Source organism: Spermophilus citellus (assembly GCF_964194105.1).
Source record: "Spermophilus citellus genome assembly, chromosome: 7".
NCBI lineage: Eukaryota > Metazoa > Chordata > Mammalia > Rodentia > Sciuridae > Spermophilus > Spermophilus citellus.
In genome coordinates this window covers 36,595,513-36,623,482 of record NC_138188.1, presented here as the reverse complement: position 1 = coordinate 36,623,482, position 27,970 = coordinate 36,595,513, and the positions used below count along the sequence as shown (strand labels likewise).

Genomic DNA, 27,970 nt, shown 5'->3' with positions numbered 1-27,970 from the left:
GATATACATACATATATTTAACAGTAGTGTATGTATGAGTTCACACTTGAAAACTTTACTTCTTTAAAATGAAACTTCTTTCAGCCAAACCTCAATGTCAACATTTTAGGGATATTATCTTAAGGCAGCACCTAGTGATTTTCTTACAGTGCAATTTCAATATGTCATGGTAGAAATAATTAATTTATAGACCACAATTACAGAACTCAATGTAAGTTAACTACAGAGGCATTTTTTGAAATGATACAAGATGAGCATGACACTTGGGGCTCAGCCCTTCATCAACACCAGCTAGGTAAATCCTTTTGTGTCTAGTGGTACATAAAGATTTAAGAATCCCTAACTGAGCCCCTTTCAAATAGAGATGATCCAGCGTTTTATTTTGTAATCTTGGTTCTGCTTCAAACCCAAGTCAGGAATCAGAAATAATGAAAGCTTCACTAGTCAAGCATATTAGATATAATTTTTATTTGTTAAATTTTCAACAAATTCTTGTGATCCTCAGTCGTTCAATAGACTAACTATGCAATTATTAACCTCAATTACAAATCATGAGGTCATACTGCTGGCACTAAAATCTAATTCCAGAGCCACTTTTCTTCTACTATTGAATGTAACTGAAAAACAAAATAGTAAAAATGGAAGGGTGTTTAGAAATTCTGTAGCCTGATTTTTTTTTAACATAAGGAAAACTGAATCCACGAAGAAGTCACATTAGAGGATCCTACTAAAAGGCAATTATTTAATACCTACCTTTGAATATTACTGTCAAAACACTTATTGCCTTTTTGAAAACCTAGGAGGTGGAGAGATAAAAAGTCTCCAGATAATGTCTGTCAGCCCATGGAGCCAGAGGGCAAGTTGTTTGCCCCCTGATGGTTTCTTAAATGGAAAAAAGGCAGAATGTAAGGGATGTTCTTGCATTTTACTTTGCAAGACCGATGGCACAGGCCCCCTCTTCTACAACTCAACTACCACTTGGATATAGTAGACACAGCACAGGCTTTCGGGACACGTCCATTTCGAGTTCAAATCCCGACACTATATTTACTAAGAGGTCTTGGCCAGGACAATAAATTGCCCGGACCCTTAGCTACCTCATTAGTAAAAGAGCGATAACTCAGACTTGATGTGAAGCTGGCACACAATCCAAGACTGATAAATGTGCGCAAAGTGAGTCACTGGCACTCAGGGATGCTCAATGAAAGGCAATCGCCCTCGGTTAGAGAACTGCAGGCTCCCAAGCCTTCTCTGACCTCGGAGGCCCGGAGTTGGGCCCCTATCTTCTCCTCCATCAGGGCCTTACAAGGCCCACAGAGAACTCTCGACCTTGTACTCAAATTCACCAGACCACACAGGTTTTAGAACTTGCTTCGCCATTTCTCTCCCCGCCCCTCCTCTCCAAGCCAGAGTAGAGTTGCAATGCGATTTCCCGCCTCCCCGACCAACTCCACCATCCGGGCGCTTCCCCTGCCATTAGTGTCCAGCGGGCACGCAGCATTTGGCCTTTCTCATCCTTTACAACGCCGGGTTTTAAAATCCTGGCCGGCGCTTCGCAGCTCCAGGTTACGTTCCGCCGCCGCGCAGGCCACACCTCCACTCCCAAGCCACACCCCGCCCTCCAAAGTAAGCCTCGCCTTTTCCTGGTGGCTGGGCGGGCCACGTTGCCTAGGAAACTGGGGCGGGACTTGGGAAATCCCAGCCCCCGAGCGGGATTTGCGCAGGCGCTCAGGCCCGGCCTCTGACTATCGCGAGAATCATTTCCCGGAAGTTCCACGTCAGTCAGTCGGCCGGTCTGTGGGTCGGTGGGTTTCTCAGGCCCTTTGCCGCCGGGATCAAGTGAGTTCCCGGGCTCGGACTGACGGAGCCATGGTAGGTGTCCTATCGGCTGCGGACCATTCCTGGGGTTCCTCGGCTGAGGGCCGCGATAAGCAGCGGTTTGTGCTTCGGCTGCGGCCGCCGCCTTTGGCCCGGTTCTGTTTGAGCCCTGGGAGGGAGGAGGTGATGGGGACCAGCAGACTGGGCTGGTTTTGGAGGCAATGTCTGTTCAGTGAGGGGTCCGTGACACCCCTTGGGCCTTAAGGTGCTTTGCAAATCATCTAAGGTCTGCATTGGGGTCATTGGATTAGGAAAAACGTTGAACTCTGGGCAGTTTTTGCAAAACTACTCCATTCTACGCTGAAGACTGTGACAGCTCATCTTGCACTCCTGTCGGGCTTTATTCCTGGATAGTGTGCTGACTGCAAACTATGAATTTAAGCAGAGAAGAAGGGGGGGAAAGTCAATAAAATGTGTATGGAACTTAAGTTTGAATCCAGTTGTGACTCTGTAGAACTGAGTTATACTTTATTCCTAACCCTTTATTCCTAACCCTCCCCAATTCTTGGTTTGGGTCTCCTGTGCTTGCAGTATGGAATTTCTAATATTTTGGGAGCCAGCTCTTAGTTTTCTAGAGGGAAAAGGATTGGGAAGTTGTTTTTAAAGCTTGATAATATGCTTTTTCAGTATTGCAAATGCAGTGAAAGCAGTGAATGGTAGTAATAGCAAGCAATCAGGACAGCACATTTTTATTATCACTTACTCGCAAACATTCCCTATAATGCCTTTGCATAAATGTATTATAATGATGAAGAAAAACAATAGTGAGAATATCTTTTCTGAAAAAAAGAAAGTATTTTTGTAAACATTTTTCTGCCTTTTTTAAAACATGGGAGTACACGGTCAGATATTTTGGAGCTTGAAGACTGTGTGGAATACTCATTTCAAGTCCTTTATCTTGCAGTTAAAAAATTAAGTTTAACAAGTCTCATTGTGGTAAAGTTGGATCAGAGGTTGATCTCTTGGGGAAACTTATGAAAGTTATGGATAGTGCCAGAAGAATACTCAGAGAAAAACCCCGTTTTGCAATGTAAAGGTGCCCCCTCACAGACAGCTCCTGCCAAGCCATACTTATCTGTAGACTCTCTTTTCCCCAGCTTCAGAGCCCTTGAGAAAGACCTTAAATCTCTTGATTATACACTTTATATTATTAACAACTTGTGCTGGTTTGGGTCTCTTCTGCTTGCAGTATGGACTTTTTTTTAAAAAAAAAAAAAAAGCCCTTAGATTTCCTAACTTCATTTTTAAGTATCAAGTATTTTATAATGAAATATTGCCATTATTCTTTAATATACAGTCAGCCCCTCCATTTCTTTGGGTTATACATCCACAGATTAAATAAACTGCAGTTTGAAATTTTTGGAAAAAAATTGTCTGAACATGTACAGGCTTTTTTTTTTCTTGTTCTTAATCCCTAAAAAATATAGTATTACAACTACTTACAACATTTACAATGTATGAGGTATTTTAAGTAATTTAGAAATGATTTAAAGTGTACAGAAGGACTTTGTAAGTCCTGTACTACATCATTTTTCATAATTTGACTTAAGCATCTGTGGATATCCATGGAGGTGGAGTGGGGGCCACTGGACTCATTCCTTTCCCAATACCTAGGAACAATTTCTGTGGAAAGCACAAATTGTGAATTTATTCGTTTGCTTATGTACTACAATAGTGTTTATTCTGTGCTGTGCGCTTTGCTAACATTTGCCACTTAGTTCTCTCAGTAGCTGGTAGAGAGATTTTATAAATAACGTTTATGGAGTGGTTATTATATAGCCAGGTACTGTTGCAACTGGACTCAATTAAATTCTCATAACACCAAAAGGTATATATTAGTATTATCACTATTTTACACAAGTCAAACCTCAGAGAGGTTAAATATACTTACCCAGGATTGTACTTAGGAAATGTAGAGCTGATACATTGGAACTTAAGTTTGAATCCAGTGTGACTCTGTAGTACTGAGTTATACTTTATTCCTAACTCTCTCCCAATTCCTAAATATATAAAGTGCTGTGCAAATAAAGACGTGTAAGCAGTGACCCTGTCCTTAAGTGTCTACTCTAAGAAGCAAGAAGAGATATATGCAAAATTTACCATGAACAGTTAAAATTAAATCCTGCAGTAGCCTCTAGGAAAGAATACTTCAGACTAGGGTAATAAGAAAGGCCTTATTGATGACAGTTGCATTTACCTGAATCATCCATCTTTTGGAAGATGGAGGGAGACTTTTGGAGCTGGAGGATACAGAATGAGCATCTTAATCATCTTTGTTCCCATGTGCTTGAACGTTATTCAAAGTAATCATTGAAATGTTCAAAGAAATAGAGCAGGAGCACACATTTACCTGTGTGTTTTAAACTGGGATTTGCTCTTCCAGAGTATGTAGAGATAACTCATGTTCAGAGTTCCCTGATCCACTTTCTGAAGCATCACTTTTACTCAGTAATTAAAACATTGTTACAGTAAAATAAGTGGCTTAGAGTCCAGTTTCCTTAATTCTAGGAGAACAATGTTAGATGTGTACCTACCCAGGTTCCTAGCACAAAGACATCATTATTAACAACTTGTGCTGGTTTGGGTCTCCTGTGCTTACAATATGGACATTTAAAAAAAAAAATCCCTTAGATTTGCGTAACTTCATTTTTAAGTATCAAGTATTTTTATAATGAAATATTGCCATTATTCTAACTGTAAGAAGACCAGAAGAAGACCAGAAAAAGATGTTAAATTTTGTGATGGTAATTAGTGGGACAAATTTCAGAAATGGATGAAGCAGAAAGTTTTGCTTCCCTCAAACTAGCAAGGAATTCAGAGATAATGGTTTCATAGTAGAAAGTTTGAGAAGGAAGATATGACAGTAGAAACATTTTTTTTTTTTTTGAGGCAACTGCAGAGTCAGAGAACTCACATCCTTTAAGTAAAAGGTAAAGGTTGTTGCTAAAAGTATAGGAGGTATGAATAGGAAAAAGTAAGAGCAAAGACTGGAATAATCTGTGACCCACATTTGATAGAGATTCAAACAAGATAAATGAGTGCCTCATAAGGTATTTGCTTTGTCTCAGGAAATTACCTCTGGTAGATATTCATTTCATGTTTCATATTTTTCTGCCAAAATAAATATGCTTTTCTCAGAAGAGCTCTTTTACTATTATGACTTAGAGTTACTAAGACTTTATGAATAACATTTCTCCAGAATATTTTCTTTTTTTAATGTTTATTTTTTAGTTCTAGGTGGACACAATATATTTTATTTTATGTGGTGTTGAGGATCGAACCCAGCACCCCGCGCATGCCAGGCAGGCGCGCTACCACTTGAGCCACATCCCTAGCCCCAGAATATTTTCTACCATGACACTAATGACATGGGCACAGAGCTGTGATTTAGCAGCTATTTTGAATTTATTCAGTAGGTAGTTTATAAACAAAGGTGCTCAAAGTGTGTTCTGCAATGCCTTAGAGATCCCCATTACTCTTCTAGGAGGGACCACAGATTAAGTTTTCCTAATGGTCAGATGCTGTTGGCCTCTTTCACTATGTTAATATTTGCACCAATGGTGTAAAAGTAATGAAAGGTAAGCCTGCTCATGCAGCGGCACCAAATTATACTGAGAGTATATCTCCATTGTCACACAGTTTTTTAAAAGCCAGTTTCACTTAAGGATGTCATTGATGAGACAGTAAAAGTGATTAATGGCATTGCATCCAACATTTGAGTACACATCTTTTTAATTCTGTATGATGAAGTGAGGAGGGTGCATAAAGTACCTCTGTTGCTGCCTACTGAAGTGTGATGGTTGTCTCATGGAAAGGCACTTATACAGTCAGGGGGGATTTACATGAAACAACAGCTGAAGAAACTAGTTATTCAGACTTGATTATTTGTTAAACGTACTCTTAAAAACTGTAAGAAGTTAGCTGGTACCAGACAGTATTATTTGCTAATGACAAATTAGAACTTCAAAGTGAAATTTAGAATTTTAGGGAACTTCTATCACTGAACTTGATGAATTTCTAATATTTAAAGACTTATCAGTTGAGGTAGGTGGTGAGATTAATGAATATGATCTTTTTGATACAGTACAATGAAATACATCCCCATTTGGAAGATATGCCTAACTTAATGAACCAACATACCCATATAACCAATGTGTTATGCTACAAAATGAATGAATAAGCCACTCAAAGTATAGGATAGACCATTGGATTTTAATTTAACAAAGCATAAGCAGTTCATTAGTTTGGTTTCAGATTCCACATTACAGGTATCTTTTAAGAAACTACCACTTGAGTTTTAATGTGGTATCAAAGAAGAAAATTCTATTTTTTCAAAAATTAAAATATTCTTTCCAACTCTATTATCTATATGAGGCCAGGTGTGGTGGTAGTTGTTTTTGGCATATATCATCCAAAACAATATCACAATATATTGAAGGCAGAAGCAGATACAAAAAAAAAAAAAAAACTTCTATTGAGTCAAAAATCTAAAGAGTTTTTACAAAAATTTAAAACATTGCCACTATTCTCATTAAATTTCTTTTGAAATTTTCAGAGACATGGATAGTAAATATGATTAAACATTGGTAAATATGATTAAAAAGTCTTTGGGGGGGTCCTACAAATTTTAGATGTCAAGGATACTGAGAATTAAAATTTTGAAAACTGTAAGTTTAATATTTTTAAATATTTTCATATTTTATACATATGATTGGAGAAGTAGGTGCTTTAAACTGTGCCTATAATTTAGCAAAATAAAAACAGAATTGTTTTATAGGCCTATTAACATACTATTTGTAGTTGCAGTCTCGTATTTAATTTGACTAAACAATTTGATTTTTGTTTTAATGTTTTTTTTCTCCTTAGCCTCTCCGACTTGATATCAAGAGAAAGCTAACCGCTAGATCCGATCGAGTTAAGAGTGTGGATTTGCATCCTACAGAGCCATGGATGTTGGCAAGTCTGTACAATGGCAGTGTGTGTGTTTGGAATCATGAAACACAGGTAGGATTTTTAAAGGAATTTTTTAGAAATAAAATGCAGTGTTGGACTTTTATTTTATAATGAAGAAAACTGTCATAATAGATAGCAGTAGCTATGAGTATATTACTCTCTAAAATAACTTGATACAAAGTATTTTAAATAAAGTGCAACTACTTTTGGGAGGGTATAGCTTATGAGAGAAACTCTTCTGGACAAGTTATATGTGATATTTAAATCTAGTTATAATATAGGTAGAATTAACTAATATAGGTAGAATTAACTCTTTGAAATTGAGGAAACGGATGTTAAAGTAAGATGGTTTGCTATAAAGTATTTAGTAGTTCATATTTAATTTTCTATTCAGTGACTATTCTGATCATCTTTAAGAGTGGATGTTAATTGTTTACCCAAATACTCAATGTAATGATATGCAAGTAACTTTCAAACACAGAAATATTCATAGTCAACTTTTGGTTATACTTATGAGAGTATGCCTATTCTAGATTGTCTGCCTTAATGCTTACATTATTCTCTTTCCCCTAAGTAAATAATGTATCCTTCAAATAAATTTTTCTCATATTTTCTGCAGTCTTTCAGATTGTCTTTTAAAATTTTTCTTTCAATGTACAAAACATGTCATTGGCATTATAATATACAGTGATGTAACTGCTCAAATAGTAGTTATCTTCAATATCCATCTTGAAATCTGATAAAATTTACATTTGAGGAATTTAAGATGGCAAAATAGGATTAGCAAGTCAAGGTCAGGAGTAAAGCTAAAAACACCTTTGTATGCTTACACTCATTATAGTGAAACAACAGTGACCACACACTGAACCAGGCTCCATCAGGATGATGTTTTATACTCATTAACATTTTGTTCTCTGCTATATCCCAGTGCCTATATTATTACCTGACACATAGTAACTTATTAATACCCATTTGCTGAACTAAAGAATAAAAGGAATGTTTTTTTTTATCACCAGTTGATAATTTCTGTTCTCTGCAATTTGCTTGATAAAGATAATATACTGACCAGCTTTTCTCTCTTTCTCCCACTCTGCTCCCTTTTGGTCTAATTCTCCATCCAAATGTTGAAAGTCCTTATATTTTATGCTTAACAGATATGTTGGATTCTCCTCTCCCTAATTCTTTCTGGGGATTTCCTCTGTTGGCTCAGTTTACCCATCTACCAGCATTATTATTTCACTGTCATATGTTCTATAGGCCAGATATAGTTCCTTCATGTTTCCTCTAGGCTTTACTATCAAATACCTCTGCTTTACCTAGGTCATCCACTTTGCCTCTGCTTTCTTTGTTGTTCCCTTCTGTGTCCTCCTGCTGGGCTCTCTGCTTCCACCTTTATAATTCATCTCATTGGTAATTTCTTGTTTAATTTCCTTCTTTTCTCTGAGATTGGGGGTTCTCTGAGGACAGGGATCCCACTCTCTTCTTTCCCATTGTCCCTCCAGTGCATGGGGCACAGTGTGGCAGTATTTATCAGACTCAGTAATTATTGAGTGATCTATATTTGGTTCTGTCTGCCTTTTCCCCTCTATCACTAACAGAAGTTAATTGCCATTTATGTATATTGAGAATAAGATTCTTAAGAGAGCCAAAAGGGTTTTAGAAGTTAATTCAGATATACTTGAATTTCAAAAAAGGAGATATTATATACTTCTTGAGAGGATGTAATGGGATTTTTTTTTGTTTATTTGTTTTGTTGTGTGTTTTTTTAAAAGTATTTTAGGATTCAAAGCCAACTTGCTGATTAAATTATATGGAAAAGCCTTTAACCACACTGAGTATCACTTTATTTTATCTATACTAAAGATGATGTTCTTAAAAATCTTATATCACATAATTGTTAATAGAATTAAATAACATTAGGTAAAATTGTTTGAGACCTGTAAAGGGCTATGTAAATATTAGTCATTGCTTTCCTAATTTACATCGGGCATTTGTATGTACTAAGTGTAGCTTTTCCTCTTCTGTGGATCATTTAGCTCCAGAGTGTGGAGACCATTTCTCATGTAGCTGTACCAGCCACAGTACCTATCATGATGCTGAACCGTGATAGTTTGTTCTACAGCTAATTTATTTTCACTGTTTCTCATATCCCAGGATTTGTTGGCTCCTTATGAGTATTGATGGATTTTCCTGCTATCTTATAGATTACATGTTCTCTGTTCTCAATGTGTATATCATAGTCAATAGTAGCAGATGTGTAGGTGAGCTATGAAGCCCAATTTGTTCAAGCTTTGTCTAAGGCAAAGTCTGGCCTGGGAAGCCAGAGTAAGCTCAACAGTGAACCAGTTTCTATTACTTTTTCTTTAATGTACATGGTTTTTAACTAGTAAGATTATATTATGTTCCTTATTTATTTCATTCTTGCTTTCTGGAACATAAAGTAATTTCAAAATGAAGTTTGGTTTTTTAGAATCTTAAAGAACAGGTATCAAGGAGGGATGCCTCTGCACTTTCCAGGAGGTCTTCTAGTTTTCTACCTTTGTCTTATGTATATATCCTACTTTGAAGGGGCATCTAAATCACTATGTTGTGATACTTACTGACAGCATATAAATATTCATATGGAAGTATGTTACTAAGGTGTATAAAAGAAACATCTTGTTTGAGTTACTTCTATGGGTTCAGTTTTAAAAAGAAGAAACTAAGATCTAATTTATTCAACAAATACTTGTTACCCACTAGTTGTGTACCAACTGCTATTTTGGGTTCTGGGTATACAGTGGTAAAGATGATTCCTGCCCTTAGAGAGCATAATAGGGAATATTGAAATTAAGCATGAATTATGCAGTGCTGTGTTAGGAAAGGAGAGTACAGTTAGCATGCATGGATTCTCCAGGCAGAGGGAACAGGAGCAGAAATGGGGCTGGGAGTAGTGAAGGTAAGTCTGGAAAGTGCGGGAAGGGCCAGAGCACAGAAGATCTGAAATACCTTCTTTTGGAAACTTGTTCTCTCTTGTCTTTTAAAACTCTTTGATTTCAAATCTATTAAAAAGATAATCAGTCCTTTTTTAATTTTAATGTTGATCATTCATATTTTAGTCTGGGAGTATTTTTAATTAAAAGTCATTTTAATAGTCATATGTTTTAAATACATTAGAATAGATTTTTCAGTTATTTTCTCATGACTTAATATGTGTATTGTTAAATTTTAAAGACACTGGTGAAGACATTTGAAGTGTGTGATCTTCCCGTTCGAGCTGCAAAGTTTGTTGCAAGAAAGAATTGGGTTGTGACGGGAGCAGTAAGTAATTATATAATTTGTAATACTGTTTTCTTAACTGGCCAATGATCATGTAAATTAATTGCAAAATTTTGATTCCTGATTTGTTTTGTTCATTAGTGCAGTGTTTTGAAGCATGGACTTCATACTTTGAGCTTATAATAGAGTTTTTCATGCAATTTACTTCCTAATAGTAACAGTGGTTTTTAAATTTCCATTGCTAGGATGACATGCAGATTAGAGTGTTCAATTACAATACTCTGGAGAGAGTTCATATGTTTGAAGCACACTCAGACTACATTCGCTGTATTGCTGTTCACCCAACCCAGCCTTTCATTCTGACTAGCAGTGGTAAGAGATGACCTCTTTTGGTCATGGGTATCTCCTTGGGTAATGCATTTTCATTCAGTAAGACATGCTATTCTTTAAATGCTATTACAAGTAGAGTTCTAATTTCAAGCATCTTTTAAGCCATTTAAGTCTATTACTGTGCTATTGATGCTGCTTGCTTTTGTATTTTAATGGAATATCAACTGTACTTAGGATTGCATAGCAATTGCTCCAATTCCTGTCAGGGAAGACCTGAAGGTCTAGATGTTTAAACATCTGCTGAACAGAAAGCTCGTTTACATACTGATGAGTGAGTTGGCAGATTGCCATAGACCCTAGTCACTTTTATCTTTATATTCAGTCTTTTTCACTCCTTGGTATTATGTATAAAACAGCAGACCTTTGGGAGAGCAATTAAATGAGCAGTGCTGAATTGGTTATAGCTCTTTGAAACATTTTTAAATTAAAAATTGAGAACTTTTTTTAACCAATCTCATAAGAGCAAATGCTTATTCTTGCAATAGTCATTACTATTATTATTCAGACAGACTTGTATTGCACTTTTGTCATTCTTTGAAGCCCACTGAGTTCTTAAAAAATTTTTTTCACAAGATTTTTTTAGTATTTTCTGTTTGTAATCTGTTTTACTTACTTTATATCCACTCTTATAAAGAGTTAAGTTTGTCCTGAGGATAAATAAAGGATTTTTGAAAAATCTTCTTCAATTTTGACTCAATTTTTAAAAATCACAGAAGGTGTAATTTATTTTAGGTTTGTTGCCTTGAAAAACACAGAGAGTCTTAGTTCTTAAATTGAAAAAAAATATTTGCAACTAATTTGAGACTTTCTTTTGGCCTAGATGACATGCTTATTAAGCTCTGGGACTGGGATAAAAAATGGTCTTGTTCCCAAGTGTTTGAAGGACACACACATTATGTTATGCAGATTGTGATCAACCCCAAAGATAACAATCAGTTTGCCAGCGCATCTCTGGACAGGACCATCAAGGTAGGGTGTCTGCTGTATGTGTCAGTTATCACTTTTTTGATTTATTTTCCTCTGAAGAACTACCCAGCTTTCATGACTTAGTACAAATTTTACTCTGAGAAGCTCTTGTCAGACACCCACTTTCTGGACAGAGCCAGTTATGATCATCCCATATCTTCCATTGCTTTTGCTTCCATTATGGCCTTTCTCACATTGTATTTTTGGAAATCTTTGTCCCCTGATATATTGGAAGATCGGGGCAGGAACTTTGTTTCCTTCTTTCTCCAGACACTGCCTAGGGTGCACTCGATGATTAGTACATGTTGCAGTGACTGCGTTTATATTCCTTTTTTTCCATTATAATATTTAAAATATAGGGCCGGGGTTGTGGCTCAGTGTAGAGCACTCACCTAGCATGGGTGAGGCCCTGGGTTCGATCCTCAGCACCACATACAAATAAATTAATTAATTAAAGATATTGTTTCCAACTACAACTAAAAAATAATTATTTTTTAAAAATATTTAAAATATAGGCATATAGGCATAGATTTAAAATCATCAATTTTTGCTTGCACACACTTGCTACATATGCATGATGCTTTATTTGTTTTTCTTTAACTTAAATAAACTTTTATGTGTCTGACTATCTTAGGGTTTTGAGTTTATTTCTTTTTCCTTCTTTGGATTATGCTTGCCTTTGACATACGTTGGAAACTTTGAAATTAGTCTTAAAATTCTTCACTAAATTAGGTTTATCTTGAGAAAAAGAATTACCTTTGGCGTAAGTCTGTGGTATAGAGTAAATAGTAATCATTTGTTTACATTTGTTTTACACATATTTACCCCCCATAGGGCCTTCCACATGTTATGCACCCAGTAAATATTTGTAAACATAAAGCTCAATCCTATAATTTTTTATTACTCTTCTATATTTTACATTTTTTAATTAAACAGTAGTTTTTGTCTTTTAATACATCTAACTAAACCCGCTTTCCTTAGCTGTGTATTAAATAGTCCATAAAATTATTTACCTAATCTTAAAGTAGTGTTCTTTCAAGGTGTTCCATCTGGATTCCTGGACTTCACTGTGGTTTAACTGAATTCAATAGGGATAAAGCCTAGAAATTGGCATTTATAGAGAACACCATACCAGTTCTGCCCTCTGGAAATTTAACAAAAATAAGTGAAAAAAATGAATGTTCCTTAGCTTTTCTCTCCTGGGCTTTGGCCTTTTATTTAGTATGTCAGAACTGTGCTGGATCTGCCTTCTAAAAGCAAAGCCTTGTACTAACTGGCAGATGTTGTTGCTATCTGAAGGTGTGGCAGCTGGGCTCTTCATCACCAAACTTCACTCTGGAGGGACATGAGAAAGGCGTGAATTGCATTGATTACTACAGTGGTGGTGACAAACCATACCTCATCTCAGGTGCAGATGACCGTCTTGTTAAAATATGGGATTACCAGGTACAATTTTTTTATGGCCTAATTTCCATATGCTAGACATTTTTAAAAATTGTTTCTTATAATATAGTTAAAACTTGGGTTGTTGAATTCTTTTCATAATGTAATAATGTAAGGCCTAAGTATTTGCACCAACATTGTCCCAGAAGTCTCCATAGAAACGAACACTGGGTGGGGTTGTAGCTCATTTGTAGAGTGCTTGCCTAGTATGTGCAAGGTCCTGGCCTTGATCCCTAGCACTGCAAAAAGCAATACAAATGCACAAGATTTCAAAAATATGCTCACATCTTTTCTTTTTTTTACTTAATAGAGGTTATAAATTTTAACATTTTAATCTTAAATTATACATCCTTGAGTATCCTCATTGGTGGACTCCCATTTATATTTGAGAACAGATCAGCAAAAGTGTCGTAACATAGCTGTGGTACAACCGTTTTGCCACATAGAACTCTTGTAAACCTAAATATAAGTTCCTGGTACCGTGCTTTGTATAGCTGTAAGATATTTTTAAATTTTTGCTTTGTTTTTCACATGTAAAGCAGTTAATATAGTAAGACTTAGAAAACCAGTTATACTTTGAAATATTTTCAGATTTGTCCCTAAGTTCAGAATAAATATGTTAAAAGACTAAAGTAGCTGGGGATGTGGCTCAAGCGGTAGCGCGCTCGCCTGGAATGCGTGCGGCCCGGGTTCGATCCTCAGCACCACATACCAACAAAGATGTTGTGTCCGCCGAGAACTAAAAAATAAATATTAAAAAAAAATTAAAAAAAAAAAAAAAAAAGACTAAAGTAGCAGTACTTAGCAGACTAAGTACCTAAAAGCAAAGCCCTGTACTGACTGGCTTAGTCCACAGATGGTAGGTGTGGATATTATAGGGGAAATTCATTATTCTAAGAATTTGGGGAAATAGTATTCAAATGAAAATCTAGATCTTTTTTTCTTCTTCTTTAAATGATAATTACCTTTACATTTATCTGATCTGTGAAATTAAGCATTCATTTATGCAAAATTCTGTTTCAAAAATTTCTATATCTGACTTATTCAGATTGTCTTAACCTTTATCATTTATAAGGCATCTATGCATTGAGAAAATTAAGGATGGTTACTTACTTTTTTTACTAATAAAATGTGTTTCTGTGTTTTGATTACAGAATAAAACATGTGTGCAGACACTGGAGGGACATGCCCAAAATGTGTCTTGTGCCAGTTTTCATCCTGAGTTGCCAATCATCATCACAGGTTCAGAAGATGGTAAGTTGGAGTATATGTTTATTCCTGAGCTCCTGTTATTTACTCAGTAGGTGTTTCAGTCAAGTGGTTTGACCCACACTGCTGTATTGTAATAGGAGGTTTCCAGTGATTCTGACATTTTTTAATTAGAACACTAGACTTTTAAGCTGGGTGCAGTGGTACACACCTGTAGTCCCAAAGGCTCGGGAGACTGAGACAGGAGGATCAAGAGTTCAAAGTTAGTCTCAGCAAAAAGCAAAGCACTAAACAACTCAGTGAGACTCTGTCTCTAAATAAAATACAAAAATAGGACTGGGGATGTGGCTCAGTAGTCAAGTCCCCCTGAGTTTAATCCCTGGTACCCCACCCAAAAAAAGAATACTAGACTTAAGCTACTAAATAACAAAAGGGACATATTTTTATCATCTTCATCATTCTGGTGTGTTTTGATTCTATCACTTAAAGAAGAGGACACCCAAATGTTCTAGAGAAAAACTGAAAGATCCTGTATGTCAGAGTCATCCCTGGGTTTCAAATTCAGGCTCTGTCACTTGGTGAATGTGGTTTGGGCAAATGATGAAATGAGAACACATATCCACTCCATAGGACTGTGTACGAGGATGAGAAGAGATTAGTGTAGAAAGCATCTGGCACATGGTAAGCACTCTACCCAGGAAATGTTGTTACTGTTTCACACCTCAAATTGCATTTCCTTGTTTTAGTTTCTTATGGATTTTCTATTATTATGTTTATGTTCCTTTATAAAATCAGTTAAAAATTACAGATAGGGAAAAAGTGGTCATTAAGTTGGCAGGTGTGTTTTCTGTTGATATAAAGACTTTCCTGTGACTCCTTCACCTGACAGTTTATTGTTGGATGTTTGTATCAAAAGGGAATATTCACATTGTTCTCTTTAGGAACAGTCCGAATTTGGCATTCAAGCACCTATCGGCTTGAGAGCACTTTGAATTATGGAATGGAGCGGGTGTGGTGTGTGGCCAGTCTGAGAGGGTCCAACAATGTGGCTCTGGGCTATGATGAAGGGAGCATCATTGTTAAGGTAATTCTCTCTCTAAATAAACACATGGACATTGACAAAGTCATTTTCCTTTGTAATTCAGTACTGTCTCATTCCAAGTCACCAGTTTTGTTGAACTGGCAGTTCTTTCCTTCTGCACTAGAGATTAAGTAACAGTGTTTTAAAGTGGAAGAAAGGAAATAGACCTCTCTGTTAAGGGGAAGGAGTGTCTATTTTGTTGTGGTTTTATTTTTTCCTTTTCATTGCTAAGAGCCACTTGTCATTCTTCCAGCTTGGTCGGGAGGAGCCTGCCATGTCCATGGATGCCAATGGGAAGATAATTTGGGCCAAGCATTCAGAAGTCCAGCAGGCCAATCTAAAAGCAATGGGAGATGCTGAAATTAAAGATGGAGAAAGATTGCCACTGGCAGTAAAGGATATGGGCAGTTGTGAAATATACCCTCAGACTATTCAGCACAATCCCAATGGGCGGTAAGTATTGGCCAAAATCTCTTTCTGAGCTTCTGTGTATGTTAGAACAGGGTGTGTGTGCGTATCTACAGCATATCTCTGGGGTAGGCATCTCTACTCATTCTTCTTTGAGCTTTTGCCCTGGCTGCATGATCCCCAACACAGACACAGGTTGGCATGCAAGGTGGAGCAATTAAATTGCATTTGTTTTTATTTCACACATGTTGGGTTTGTGTACCCGTGTGCTTCTTTGAGGGCAAGAATCGTGTCTTACCTTAATACTTAGTAGGTGCTCTTAATATTTGCTCCCTCATATTTCTTAAAACTGATTCTGAGGTATGTATCTTTTGAAAAGTTTTGGAATTGGTAATTCTGCCCCTTATTCATAATTTGAACCATCAGATTGTTATTCCTTAAGAGCTATAAAGCACCAAACATCTTTTGAATCTTGTGAGAGAGAAGTTCGAAGAACAATGAGCTTAAACCTGTAGAGCTTTACAAATTATTTTATAAGTCTGGAATGTAGCTCACTGGTAGAGTGCTTGCCTAACATTCATAAAGCCCTGGATCAATCCCCAGTACAGTGCAAAAAAGAAAAAAGAGAGAGAAAGAAAATTCAAGAAATTAACAATTCATCATTTAAAAAAGATTATAGTATGTGTCTTGAATATTAAAAAAGGCAAAGTATGCAGCCAAAGGTCAGTAAATGATATCAAGTTATTTGTAACCTAATTAATTGACTTATGAAGGTTATGATGCATTATATATATTTACCTTGATATCATAAAACATTCTTTGCCATGAGGTTGGCATTTTACCTTTGATAAATCTTTTGATAGCAGGAATTTTACAGTGTTCTAAATGATAACTTTAAAGGGAGTTGTTTTGTGTCTTCTGGGAAAATTTTACTTGACTACTTCACCATCTATTTTTATTTAATAAATTTAGGATTTAGAATTTTATGAAGTCACTAAAAATTAGAATATATTTTTCTTCATTTGAATGATTGGTGTTAGAATGGAGATAATCTTATAATAAGACAGTACCTTCTTATTGTGTAAGTGTCATGAACAACGTGCTAGGCATCTTGGTGTGCAACAAATTCTAGTTGAATAATTGAAATCCTCCATTCTCAACTTCTTGTCCATATTTTTCTGGGTTTATAAGAAAAGGCTGTTGCAATAACATATTCAGCAATAACTTCATCATTTGCTTTTGGATTTGTTGACTAGAATATTTTTGTGTAGCTCTATATTCAAAGAAATATATGACTTTTAAAAACATTAAGTTATAATAATTTGCTGAAATAACATGTTATTAGAATTATTTTGCCATAAATATAATTTCTGTTTCTTAACTTCTTTGCCCTCTGTACATCCCTCCCTGACTTCTGTAATTTCTAGGTTTGTTGTGGTGTGTGGTGATGGAGAGTATATCATCTACACAGCAATGGCCTTGAGAAACAAGAGCTTTGGTTCTGCCCAGGAGTTTGCATGGGCTCATGATTCTTCTGAGTAAGTTTGGTCTGTATGATTAAGTCAGCATGCTGTAATTACTGATAGGTGTCATGTGCCACTCTGGGTTCTTGAGGTTTGGTGTGTTCTGTACTGCTCCCTGTTAAAGTTGCATTCCACCAGCACAGCCCGTTATAAAATTAGTCAGTGGCAACTGGGAAGTATAAACCCTTTGTCCTTTCTGTAGTTGGTATTGAGCTCTCTCAGTCAACCTAATTTAATAATGCCATTAAACTAGGGACCCAACACCATTTCCTTGATGAAGCCTGTGGCAGGACCTGGTGCTTATGGACTTAAGGCAGAACTTCAAGTCCTTGCAGGCCCTCCTGAAGGCATTTGTCCTAAGGTGCAGCTGCCTTTTCATGACCTAACTGGGTGAGGCCCTTCTTACTTTGAGACAGAGTCTCACTAAGTTACTTAGGGCCTTGCTAAGTTGCTAAGGCTGGCCTCAAACCTGTGATTCTCCTGCCACAGCCTCTCTAGTTGCTGGATTACAGGCATGCACTATCATACCCGGCCTCCTGGTCTCTGTTTTTAAGGCAGAGACCTAAATGTAAGTATTTCCTTTTGATAACACACATGGCTGACTGATGAGCCATTTATCACAGTTTTTCTTAGATTTTTAAAATCACTTTTAATGAGATAATTTATATATTATATATTGTTTAATGCACCATTTTAAGTATATAAATATTTCATGGATTTGGAAAAATGTATATAATCCATAACCACTAACACAAATTATAGAACATTTTTATATCCCCACAAAATCCCCTTATTTCCCTTAACTGTCCATTCATCCCCATCTACCCACCCATTCCCCAGCCCCAGGCAAATACTGATATGTTTTTGTTATTGTATACAGTAGATTGTCTTTAGAGTTTCATATAGATGGGATCATATGGTATACATGCTTGTACTGGCTTCTTTTGCTCAGCATATTTTGAGATTCATCCACATCATTGCCTGTATCAGTAATTGGTTCCTTTTGTGCAGAGTAGTATTGTATACATATATTGTAGTTTGTCTAGTCATTCACCTGTTGATAAACACCTAGTCATTTCCAGTTTCTAAAATGGTTTATAAGTCCTGCTAATCTGTGTCATACATCATATAAAACCCATTCCTTATTTATCCAACTATAAAGAGTTCACTGATCTCTTAGGGAAAAAAATACATCAATGAATCTTCAAATATTCATTTTGTATCTGCATAATTAATTACTCAGTAGTTGAAGATATTTCTAATGTATAATGGAATTATGGTTTAGCTTATAATTTTGTATTTTGTCTTCCCTATTCTCCCACCCCCACCCCAGATATGCAATAAGAGAGAGCAACAGTGTTGTGAAGATATTTAAGAACTTTAAGGAAAAAAAATCATTTAAACCAGATTTTGGAGCTGAAAGTGAGTGCCATTTACTTATGATACAATTTTAAAAGCTTTGTAATGGCTCAAAAACATCTAAGCCGGGTGCTGGGGTTGTGGCTCAGCAGTGGAACGCTTGCCTAGCATGTGCATGGCGCTGGGTTCGATCCTCAGCACCACATAAAAATTAATAAATAAAATAAATGTATTTTGTCCAACTACAACTAAAAAAATATTAAAAAAAAAATCTAAGCCAGATCTTTTTATGTTCTCTTAAGGTATCTACGGAGGCTTCTTATTGGGAGTCAGGTCTGTAAATGGCTTGGCTTTCTATGACTGGGACAACACGGAACTCATCCGCAGAATTGAAATTCAGCCCAAACACGTGAGTTGTCACTCCATTGCTGTTTTGGGAATGTTCATCTTTGTGATGAGGTCTGGGTCCCTGATGCCAGGAAGTGTCCTTGTACCCTGCTATCCTTGTCTCGTAGTGCTACACACAGTGCTGTTTACCTCAGAATTGTGGTACTTAAATGAAACAGTAAACATTGGATATTTTGAAAAATATTTTTTAAAGTTATGCAAATTCCAAGTGCAATTCATATTTCAAATGGCTTTAGACATTGTGGAAAAGAGTGCTTTGAAGACAAGAAGTCAGGGAGTTCTTGACTTGGAAGGTCCTGAGAAGCCCCCATCCAGTCAGAAAGCTTTCTGAGGTTTATCTGATGATGGCTGCTTAAGGTTCAGGTGACTGTCTCTAGTGACAACATGTTGTACTTTTAGAACTAACTGCCTACTACCCTGACAACTTTCATTGTCAGAAAGTATCTTTGGAGACAAAATAGCCTCCTTGTGGTCCTGACCCTGTCTTCTAAAGCATGGTGATTCCCCAAGTGGGAAAATGGGTGTGGTGGGAGGGGGACTTTGCCCTTTTTTTGTATAAACAGATATGTATCTATGTATCATATGTATTTTCATTATGTATATGTGTAAACAAATATACAGAATAATTATGGTATTAAAATATTTTAAGGGGACATTTTAGGGAAAATGTCTAAAAAGGCTCATGGGGGTGAGATTTTTATTATTAAAAATTAAGGGTAAGAAATAGTATTCTAGAGCAATAGAGACTAGGCTGACACTCCTCTAAATTCCAGCACTTCCAGTCTTACCAATAGCTCTCCTTCCTCTTTCCCATCGTTCTTTCCACTGCTAGGCTAAATAGAATAGCTCTGCCCTGTCCACCCTCCATACACATGTAAATATACTGCAAAAATCAAGGGCTTATTTATTACTATAAGATTAGTCTTATAAGAAACAAGGTATAAGCAGTTTGTCATACCAACTCAGAAATCCAAATCAGTTGTTTGTGTTTGTTGTGTTATAGATTTTCTGGTCTGATTCAGGAGAGCTCGTCTGTATTGCCACTGAGGAATCATTTTTTATCCTTAAATATCTGTCAGAAAAAGTCTTGGCTGCACAGGAAACGCATGAGGGAGTTACTGAAGATGGCATTGAAGATGCCTTTGAGGTAATTGCATCAGTATGACTTTAGCTTTGTTTTTAAATGATTTATAGACTTAAAAAGAGACTGTACTAAAAAAAGCATTTGACAAAATATAATATCCATTCATGTCAAAAACACTAGAAAATATAGGGACAGAAGGAACATACCTCAGCATTGTAGATGCTATATATGCTAAACCCAAGGCCAATATCATTCTAAATGGAGAAGAATTGGAAGCATTCTGTCTAAAAACTGGAACAAAACAGTGATGCCCTCTTTTTACCACTTCTACTCAACATAGTCCTGGAAACTAGCCAGAGCAGTTAGACAGAAGAAATAAATTAAAGGGTTACAAACAGGAAAAGAAGAATTCAAACTATCCCTAATTCTGATTCTATATTTAGAAGACTAGAAAACTTTTAGAACTCATTAATGAATTCAGAAAAGTAACAGAGTATAAAGTTAGTTGCATTCCTATACATCAGTGATGAATCAACTGAAAGAGAAATTAGGAAAACTGTCCCATTAATAATAGCCTCAAAGAAAATTGGAATCTAGCAAAAGAGGTGTGAAAGACCTCTACAATGAAAACTATAGAACACTAAAGAAAGAAATTGAAGAAGACCTTAGAAGATGGAAAGATTTGTCATACTATGAACATGAGTAGAAAAATAACTGTTCAAGGATGGGAGGAGTGAAGTTCACTAGATTGGACAGGGGGGAATGGGAGAAGGGATGGGAATGGGAAAGATATTAGAATGAATCTGGCATAACTTTTCTGTGTTCATATATGAATACACAACCAGTGTAACTCAACATCATGTACAACCACAGAATGGGAAGTTATACTCCATGTATGTATAATATGTCAAACTACATTCTACTGTAATGTATAACTAAAAAGAACAGATTTTAAAAAGCAAAAAACATTTTTTAAAAGACTGCACTAATTCTAGCATTTCATTAAAGTTTGGATTGAGGAAACTAAGTATTTAAAGGGTTCTGGTGAAATGTGAAAATTAAAATCTTGCCTCATAAAACAGAATCTGAAAGTAAATATGTTAAAAGAAATTCATGCTTCGATTTTAGGGAACGTTTAGACTGATATTTTTCACTAAGGAAATTTGAAGTTGTTTTGTTCCCAAACTGTTTAGCCAGAGTGATTTAAATGAGCTCCCAGGTGGTAAAGATAAATCATCCTTGATGTAGATGTCCTAAAAGATGTTGCAAAATCTCTCATTTTCCAGTTTAATGTGTATTGGGGGTTAAGTTAATTCTCTTTTAGATCATTATTTTGAACTAACAGTGAGATTTAATATGACAAATATTAACAGTAGAAATTTGTTCTTAAAAAAAGATGATAGAAATTTCAAGGAAAGACTTACTTTCTTGAAATAGAGTTTTATTCCACATTCCTTCTTTTTTACCTTATCAAACTCAACTATATTCAGCCTTTTGTTATTGACATTTTTCAATGTTAAATAATATAATCATAGTATTTTCTTTCTACAGGTTCTTGGTGAAATTCAGGAAATTGTGAAAACAGGCCTGTGGGTAGGCGACTGCTTCATTTACACAAGTTCTGTGAACAGATTAAATTATTATGTTGGAGGAGAAATAGTCACCATTGCCCACTTGGACAGGTAGTGGAGTATAGTTTTGCTTCTGTCTTAAGCATCCTAAATTGAAAAGTGTGCTCTTTCAACAGAGCCTATTACTGGCTTATAGCAATTATAGGCTGACCTCCCTGTGTTATGGTTTTGGTAGATTGCCTCTTATCAAACAAAACTGCATTAATCAAATGGAAAGATATTGAGCAAGAATCAAGGGGGGCGGGTCATGTGTGTGTGTGTGTAACTGTAGTGTTGGGCTTCTAATTTAGTTTCTGTTTCTTTGGTAGGACAATGTATCTCCTGGGCTATATTCCTAAAGACAATAGGCTTTATCTGGGTGACAAAGAGTTGAATATTGTTAGCTACTCCCTGCTGGTTTCAGTCCTGGAATACCAGACCGCTGTCATGAGGAGGGATTTTGGCATGGCGGATAAGGTCCTTCCTACCATTCCAAAAGAACAGCGGACCAGAGTAGCACACTTTTTGGAAAAACAGGTAAGAGTTTTCTTCTTTTCTGTCTCCTTCCTTCCACTTTTCCTTTCTTCTTCATCCTTTTTTACTTTTTTTGTGTGTTTTTTCAAACCAGCCATTTAAAAGAATGTTAGTGTGATTTGCTTGTGCCAGTGGGATTTCTCCTGTCAGTTTATTGCAGTCTATGGTAAACCTACATTCTTCTTTCTTCTCTCTCAGTGCCCTTAATTCCGTCTTTAAATATCAGTAAGGATTTATCTTTCCTCCCCTTCTATATATATCTTTTCCATTTTATTAATATTTTTATTTCTGCATTGCATTTTTCTATCTCATCTTTTTTCTTTTTTTTTTTAATTTTGGTAAAATACACATAACAAAATTTTCCATTACCAACATGTCTTTTTCTTACTGTAGTATTTGTGCAAAGTAATATGTGCACACCACATGAATTAAGTTCTTTAAAAAAAAAAGGTGACTTCCCTTTTTCCTGTCTCCTTCTTACTCTCTGGAGATAATTACTTTTAATTCTTCTATCTGATTCCCTTCATATTTATTTTCACATGTCTAAAGAACATGCAACACAGCATAACCTATATTTTTTCTTCATTCAGCTTTAAGCATTTCTTGTGACTTCTGTTCTATGGAAAATGAGGATGTAGGCAAGCACTTTACCACCAAGCTACATCCTTGGCCTGTAACTCAAGACTATTTAGAATATCCGTTTATATTCATGGATGAATTTGGGGAGTGGTATTAAATTTACTTGTTAGAACTTATAATCTGAAAAGTTAAAAACACCCATACTGAGCAGTCTCCCTCAATTTTTGAAGAACAAACCACCTCTGAGCTTTTCATCCAACTAGCACCACACCCCTAGAGCTAAAAACCTTGCTTGTAGGGCAGATCCCATCTGTTCTGCTAATTTAGTAGTTAGAAGCTAATTTAGTGGTTAAATTAGTTTAAATGCCCTTTTCTGTTGGCAAACTGGAACATAGAAGGGAATTCATAGGCTTTCTGACCATTGGGATACTTGCTGATGAATAACGCAAGACCAACACTGTAGGCATAGGTAGTGACACCTGATTATCATCTGGACCTGCATACAAAATGTCTGCTAAGTGACTTACAGATGATGGAAAATTGGAAAGGTTTATGTTTTGACTCCCTTTCCTTTGCCCATTTACTGGCAATAACTTCCACTCTAAAACAAGGCCTGGACTAGATGACCTGGATTTGTTCAGTGATTTACCACTATGTATATACCAGTGCACCTGGTTTCTTTTTGGAAGTGACTCTTATTTGACCAATTTTCCAAAATCCCTTTCTTTTTGATATTTATTTATATTCACATTTCTAATTTTGTTAATTATTGTTTACTTGAGTTCATCTAGAATTAGTCAGCCACCATTGTCTTAAAAAAACATAGGTAGTATGTGTCTGAATACTCCGTCAGGCTTGTGCTTACCAGTTAATTCAATGACTTCTTAGTTATTGCTTTTCATTATTTTGTTATGTTACTTTTGTTTAAGTTGTGGGGTTTCTGTGTCAGCAAAGTAGTTTTAGTTTAAGAGGGAAATGGATGATTTTTCTGTGTGTACATTGTATCATGAACACATTTTGTACTTGTAGATATCACACACACATATATATTGTTTTCTGCTTTTAATTTTGTTTAGGGCTTCAAACAGCAAGCTCTTACAGTATCCACAGATCCTGAACATCGTTTTGAGCTTGCTCTTCAACTTGGAGAGTTGAAAATTGCATACCAGTTAGCAGTGGAGGCAGAGGTATGTTCAAGTTCATGATTTTTTTATAACTGATGGAAAGGTCAGCAGGTACTTCTATGTCTTTGGTATAAAGTACTGTTATTAAAGTTTCCAGATGAAAATTAGTGACTCATTTTGGTGAGATTATTCTCTTTTTGATCTTTTTCAAAGATGCATTGTTAATTTGCATAGATCAAACACATTTTATTTGAGACAGTCTTAGCACTATAACTTAAGTTTTTTCTATTTTGAGTGAAATCTGTTTTGCAAGAGAAGAAAAAATTTTAAGATAGTAGATAAACCACTCTGGGAATTCTAAAATAATATAGACATCAATAATTTGCCAATATCCCAAGCTAGTAAGAAAGATCTGAACTTTAAAGCAGGATTCTAACCTAGATTAGAGGCATGTCTTTTGAAAGACAGGTTGATGATATTTTTATAGATCTTTGTATATTGTATATCCTAATTGTGGTTTCACTCTAGCATTTATTGGTAAATTAATTTCAGATGTGCAAAATAAATTTTAGCTATGTTAAGATCATCTATGTGTGTAGCATTTTGGTTTCTGAAAAGCTACAAATGACAGATATTTATTGTTAAATATTTAAGAATAATTTTTCAAAAAAGTGGTATTAAATTCACTTGTTAGAATAATTGCAATCTAATTCCTTAAAACTCCAATTTAGCTTGTTTTATTCATGCATCATTAAAATTATTTGAATTAATTTTGTATATGTGAATAATTTCCTTATTGTACATTTTACCCTGCTATTCTAATTTTGATTGAAAGTGCCAACTTAATAAGTACAGCTCCGTGTATGTCTTTGTATGTGTGTGTGTAAAGTATTTTCCATTGTTATACAGGAATGCTCAAGAGAACAGAATAATGTTGATAATGGAGATTGAAATGTTTATTTTCAAAGGTATTTTAATTTGGAAATTCTTTCTTTTAGTCAGAACAGAAGTGGAAACAACTTGCTGAACTTGCCATCAGTAAATGTCAGTTCGGCCTCGCCCAGGAGTGTCTGCACCATGCCCAGGATTACGGAGGTCTGCTGCTTTTAGCCACTGCTTCTGGAAATGCTAGTATGGTGAACAAGCTTGCAGAGGGTGCAGAGAGAGATGGCAAAAATAATGTGGCATTCATGAGCTACTTTTTACAGGGAAAGTAAGTATTAATCTAAGGTCTAAAAGACCTTGGGAAGCACAGTAATTAAAATTTTCCACATTAATTGTGAGGCTGGAGAGAACTGATGGCTGGCCAGGTGGTGTTGAACAGTGTGGGCAATAGGATGACAGTGTTACCTTGGTGGCACTCAGCTTCAGCAAGGGATACTCCATGACCTTGATATAAATGTGAGCTGAAGGAGGTGCTCAGGGTGGGATAAAAGTTAAACCCCTTCCCCACAGCCTGCCAGTTAGTGGCCGAGGCATTTCGTTGTTTGACAGGAGGAGGCTATTGTGTTGCTCCAGTTGGTATCTGAGTGGCAGGTGCCTTTACCCAAATTGGACAATTTTGATCTGTTTGTGGCATGGAGGAAGGAGGATGAAAATGCCAATTACTTTCAGATTTGAGTTCAACAGAAAAGCATAAAAATACCACATTTGTAAGTTTGGTGCCAAATCATTTAGAAATTAGTTCGCCCTGTTATGAAATAAAACACAAAAGTGTTCTTTAAATTTGCCCTGCATACTTCGTCATAAAAATTATTTTTTGGCGAGGCATGATGGTCCATGCCTCTAATCCAAGCTACTTGAAGGGCTGATAAGAGGATCACAAGTTCAAGGCCAGCCTTGTCAACCTAGTGAGACTTGTCTCTAAATAGAAAAGGACTGAAAGTGTAGTTCAGTAGTGAAGGGCTCCTGGGTTCAGTCCCCAGTCCCACAAAAAAACAAACAAAAAATAAACTTTCTTTTTTTGATGCTGTGGAACAAACCTCAGGGCCATGCAAATACTAGATAAGCACTCTTCTCCTGAGCTACACCCCATTTTAAAACTTTGTGCACCATGACATATATACACATATATATGTGAATTTATATTTCTGCAAAAATAGGTCCACTATCTTTTATGCATAATTCAAAAATCCAAAAATTATGAAGTTTTTTTAGAACTCATTTGAAGGCAAAATCTGACTAAACTCTACTACTGAGTTGTTTTTATGCTACTCAGTATGTTTTTATTGCATTTAATAGTCATATTATTACAAAAATATTGTTTGGGGTTTTTGTTAGGTGCTTCTATTACTCCATTTCTTACCTAAAACTAAAAAAATCGGAATTCTGAAATGCTTTGTAAAACTTGCCTGGGGGGGGCGGGGGGACTGAAGCTAATAGACATGGTATCCTTAATAATGGTAACCTTCTTTTCTACTGGGCACCTCTGGATAATCTGGTCCAGCCCACATTGGAGATGCTGAAATTGAATTTCTACTTGCCTATATCCTGAAGCCTTCAAAATTTGCTCATCCAAACTGCTTTGTCTCTTCTTGAAAAGGCCTTTAAGTAGTCATAAAAGCTGTCATATCCCTCACACTCTTGAAGTCCACCAAATCTGTAATATACTGTTAAGATGAGTAAGTGGCCAGGAACAGAAATGAGATGAATGTGTGAGGGGACTGGGGAAGATTTTGACCTTGCAACATTAAACCCACATTTCTTCCAAATGTTAAGTGCTGTTGTTGTAGTGTTTATTCTCCTCCTTAATCTTCAGGCTCGATGCTTGCCTTGAGCTCTTGATCAGAACCGGACGACTGCCAGAAGCTGCCTTCCTGGCCCGAACTTACCTACCCAGTCAGGTTTCAAGGTACAGACTTTTTTAATTTTAGGAAGAAATATTTCAGATAAAAACAGGGCATGCTTATGTAATTTCTCTTTGATTTCATGTCTGTAATAGGGTAGTGAAACTCTGGAGAGAGAATCTCTCAAAAGTCAATCAGAAAGCAGCGGAATCCCTTGCTGACCCAACAGAGTATGAAAACCTTTTCCCAGGATTAAAAGAAGCCTTTGTTGTTGAAGAGTGGGTGAAGGAAACACATGCTGATCTGTGGCCAGCCAAACAGTACCCCCTAGTCACGGTGAGTGGGTGAGTGATCAGGTGCTAGGCTTGATTTAGTGTGACTATAGGGTGCGAGCACATTAACTTCAGGGTGTGAACAGTGCTGGATACATTATTGCTGGATAAGAGCTAATATCTGGGATTTAGGCGAATTTCTAGAGCAGTTATATAATTTCAGGATTTTTCATTTCATCATTGCTTTATTCTCTAATAGCCAAATGAAGAAAGAAATGTCATGGAAGAGGCAAAAGGCTTTCACCCCTCAAGATCTGTAGCTCAGCAGGTGAGTACTACTTGTGATAACTTCGTTGAGACTGTTGATTTTAAGTACCATCTTCCACTTCCTAATTCTCATCTCTCTTCCCTCAGAGGATAAGTTTAAAATTTGTGGAAAAATGCCTTTATTTCTATATATATATATTTCTACTTGGGCTTTCAGGACCTTGATGAGAAACCCCCATCTCCGACTCCAGTTATCGTGGCCTCCCTAATAGCCAACAAAGAAAAAGAAAAGGTGGGTCAAACACCATCCAAACCTCCCCTGTCCCTTCCTCCCTTGTGTGCAGGCTGCCTGGGCCTCTGTGGCAGGTGATGTACCCAAGTTTCAGAGTAGGGACTTTGAAGTGGGAAGATGTTATTTGGGACAGTTAAGGAGGAACATATTAAGTTCTTTAACACAGTGCTTTGGAACTCCATCATCTTCCTTTTGTTTTCAGAGCTTACTCGAACTAGAAGTAGATTTGGACAATCTGGAATTAGAAGATATTGACACTACGGATATTAATCTGGATGAAGATATCCTGGACGACTGAATTATAGTTTTCCATTTATTTGACTAAACAAATCATTATTATGTATAGGTATTGATCATCACCCTGACCACAGTGCTTGGAAGGAAATATGAAAAATTTCTTAGGTTTTTATATGTAAATGCTGTGGACCAACAGGAGCACATGGCCTCCTTTTCTTAGGAGGAGTTCATGTGCAGTTTAAATCAGTGTTTTCTTCATTGATTAAAACAGACTTGGGCTTTGATTTTTCTCATTGTCATTAAAATCCT

The 27,970-nt window shown here is 36.3% G+C and overlaps 1 protein-coding gene across 1 annotated transcript; it reads left to right on the top strand.

Annotated features, from left to right (window-relative positions):
• The first annotated feature begins 1,756 nt into the window (after positions 1 to 1,756).
• COPB2 (COPI coat complex subunit beta 2) lies at positions 1,757 to 27,945 on the top strand. Its single transcript, XM_081302573.1, has 22 exons — positions 1,757 to 1,872; positions 6,745 to 6,882; positions 10,045 to 10,131; positions 10,335 to 10,461; positions 11,300 to 11,448; positions 12,745 to 12,891; positions 14,043 to 14,142; positions 15,039 to 15,181; positions 15,432 to 15,631; positions 17,014 to 17,124; positions 18,443 to 18,531; positions 18,771 to 18,877; positions 19,880 to 20,023; positions 21,512 to 21,642; positions 21,900 to 22,107; positions 23,760 to 23,870; positions 24,806 to 25,020; positions 26,566 to 26,658; positions 26,749 to 26,929; positions 27,125 to 27,193; positions 27,350 to 27,424; positions 27,627 to 27,945. Exons 1-22 carry the CDS (start codon positions 1,870 to 1,872, stop codon positions 27,720 to 27,722), a joined length of 2,724 nt encoding a protein of 907 aa, XP_081158699.1. The 5' UTR covers positions 1,757 to 1,869; the 3' UTR covers positions 27,723 to 27,945.
• The last annotated feature ends 25 nt before the right edge of the window (positions 27,946 to 27,970 follow it).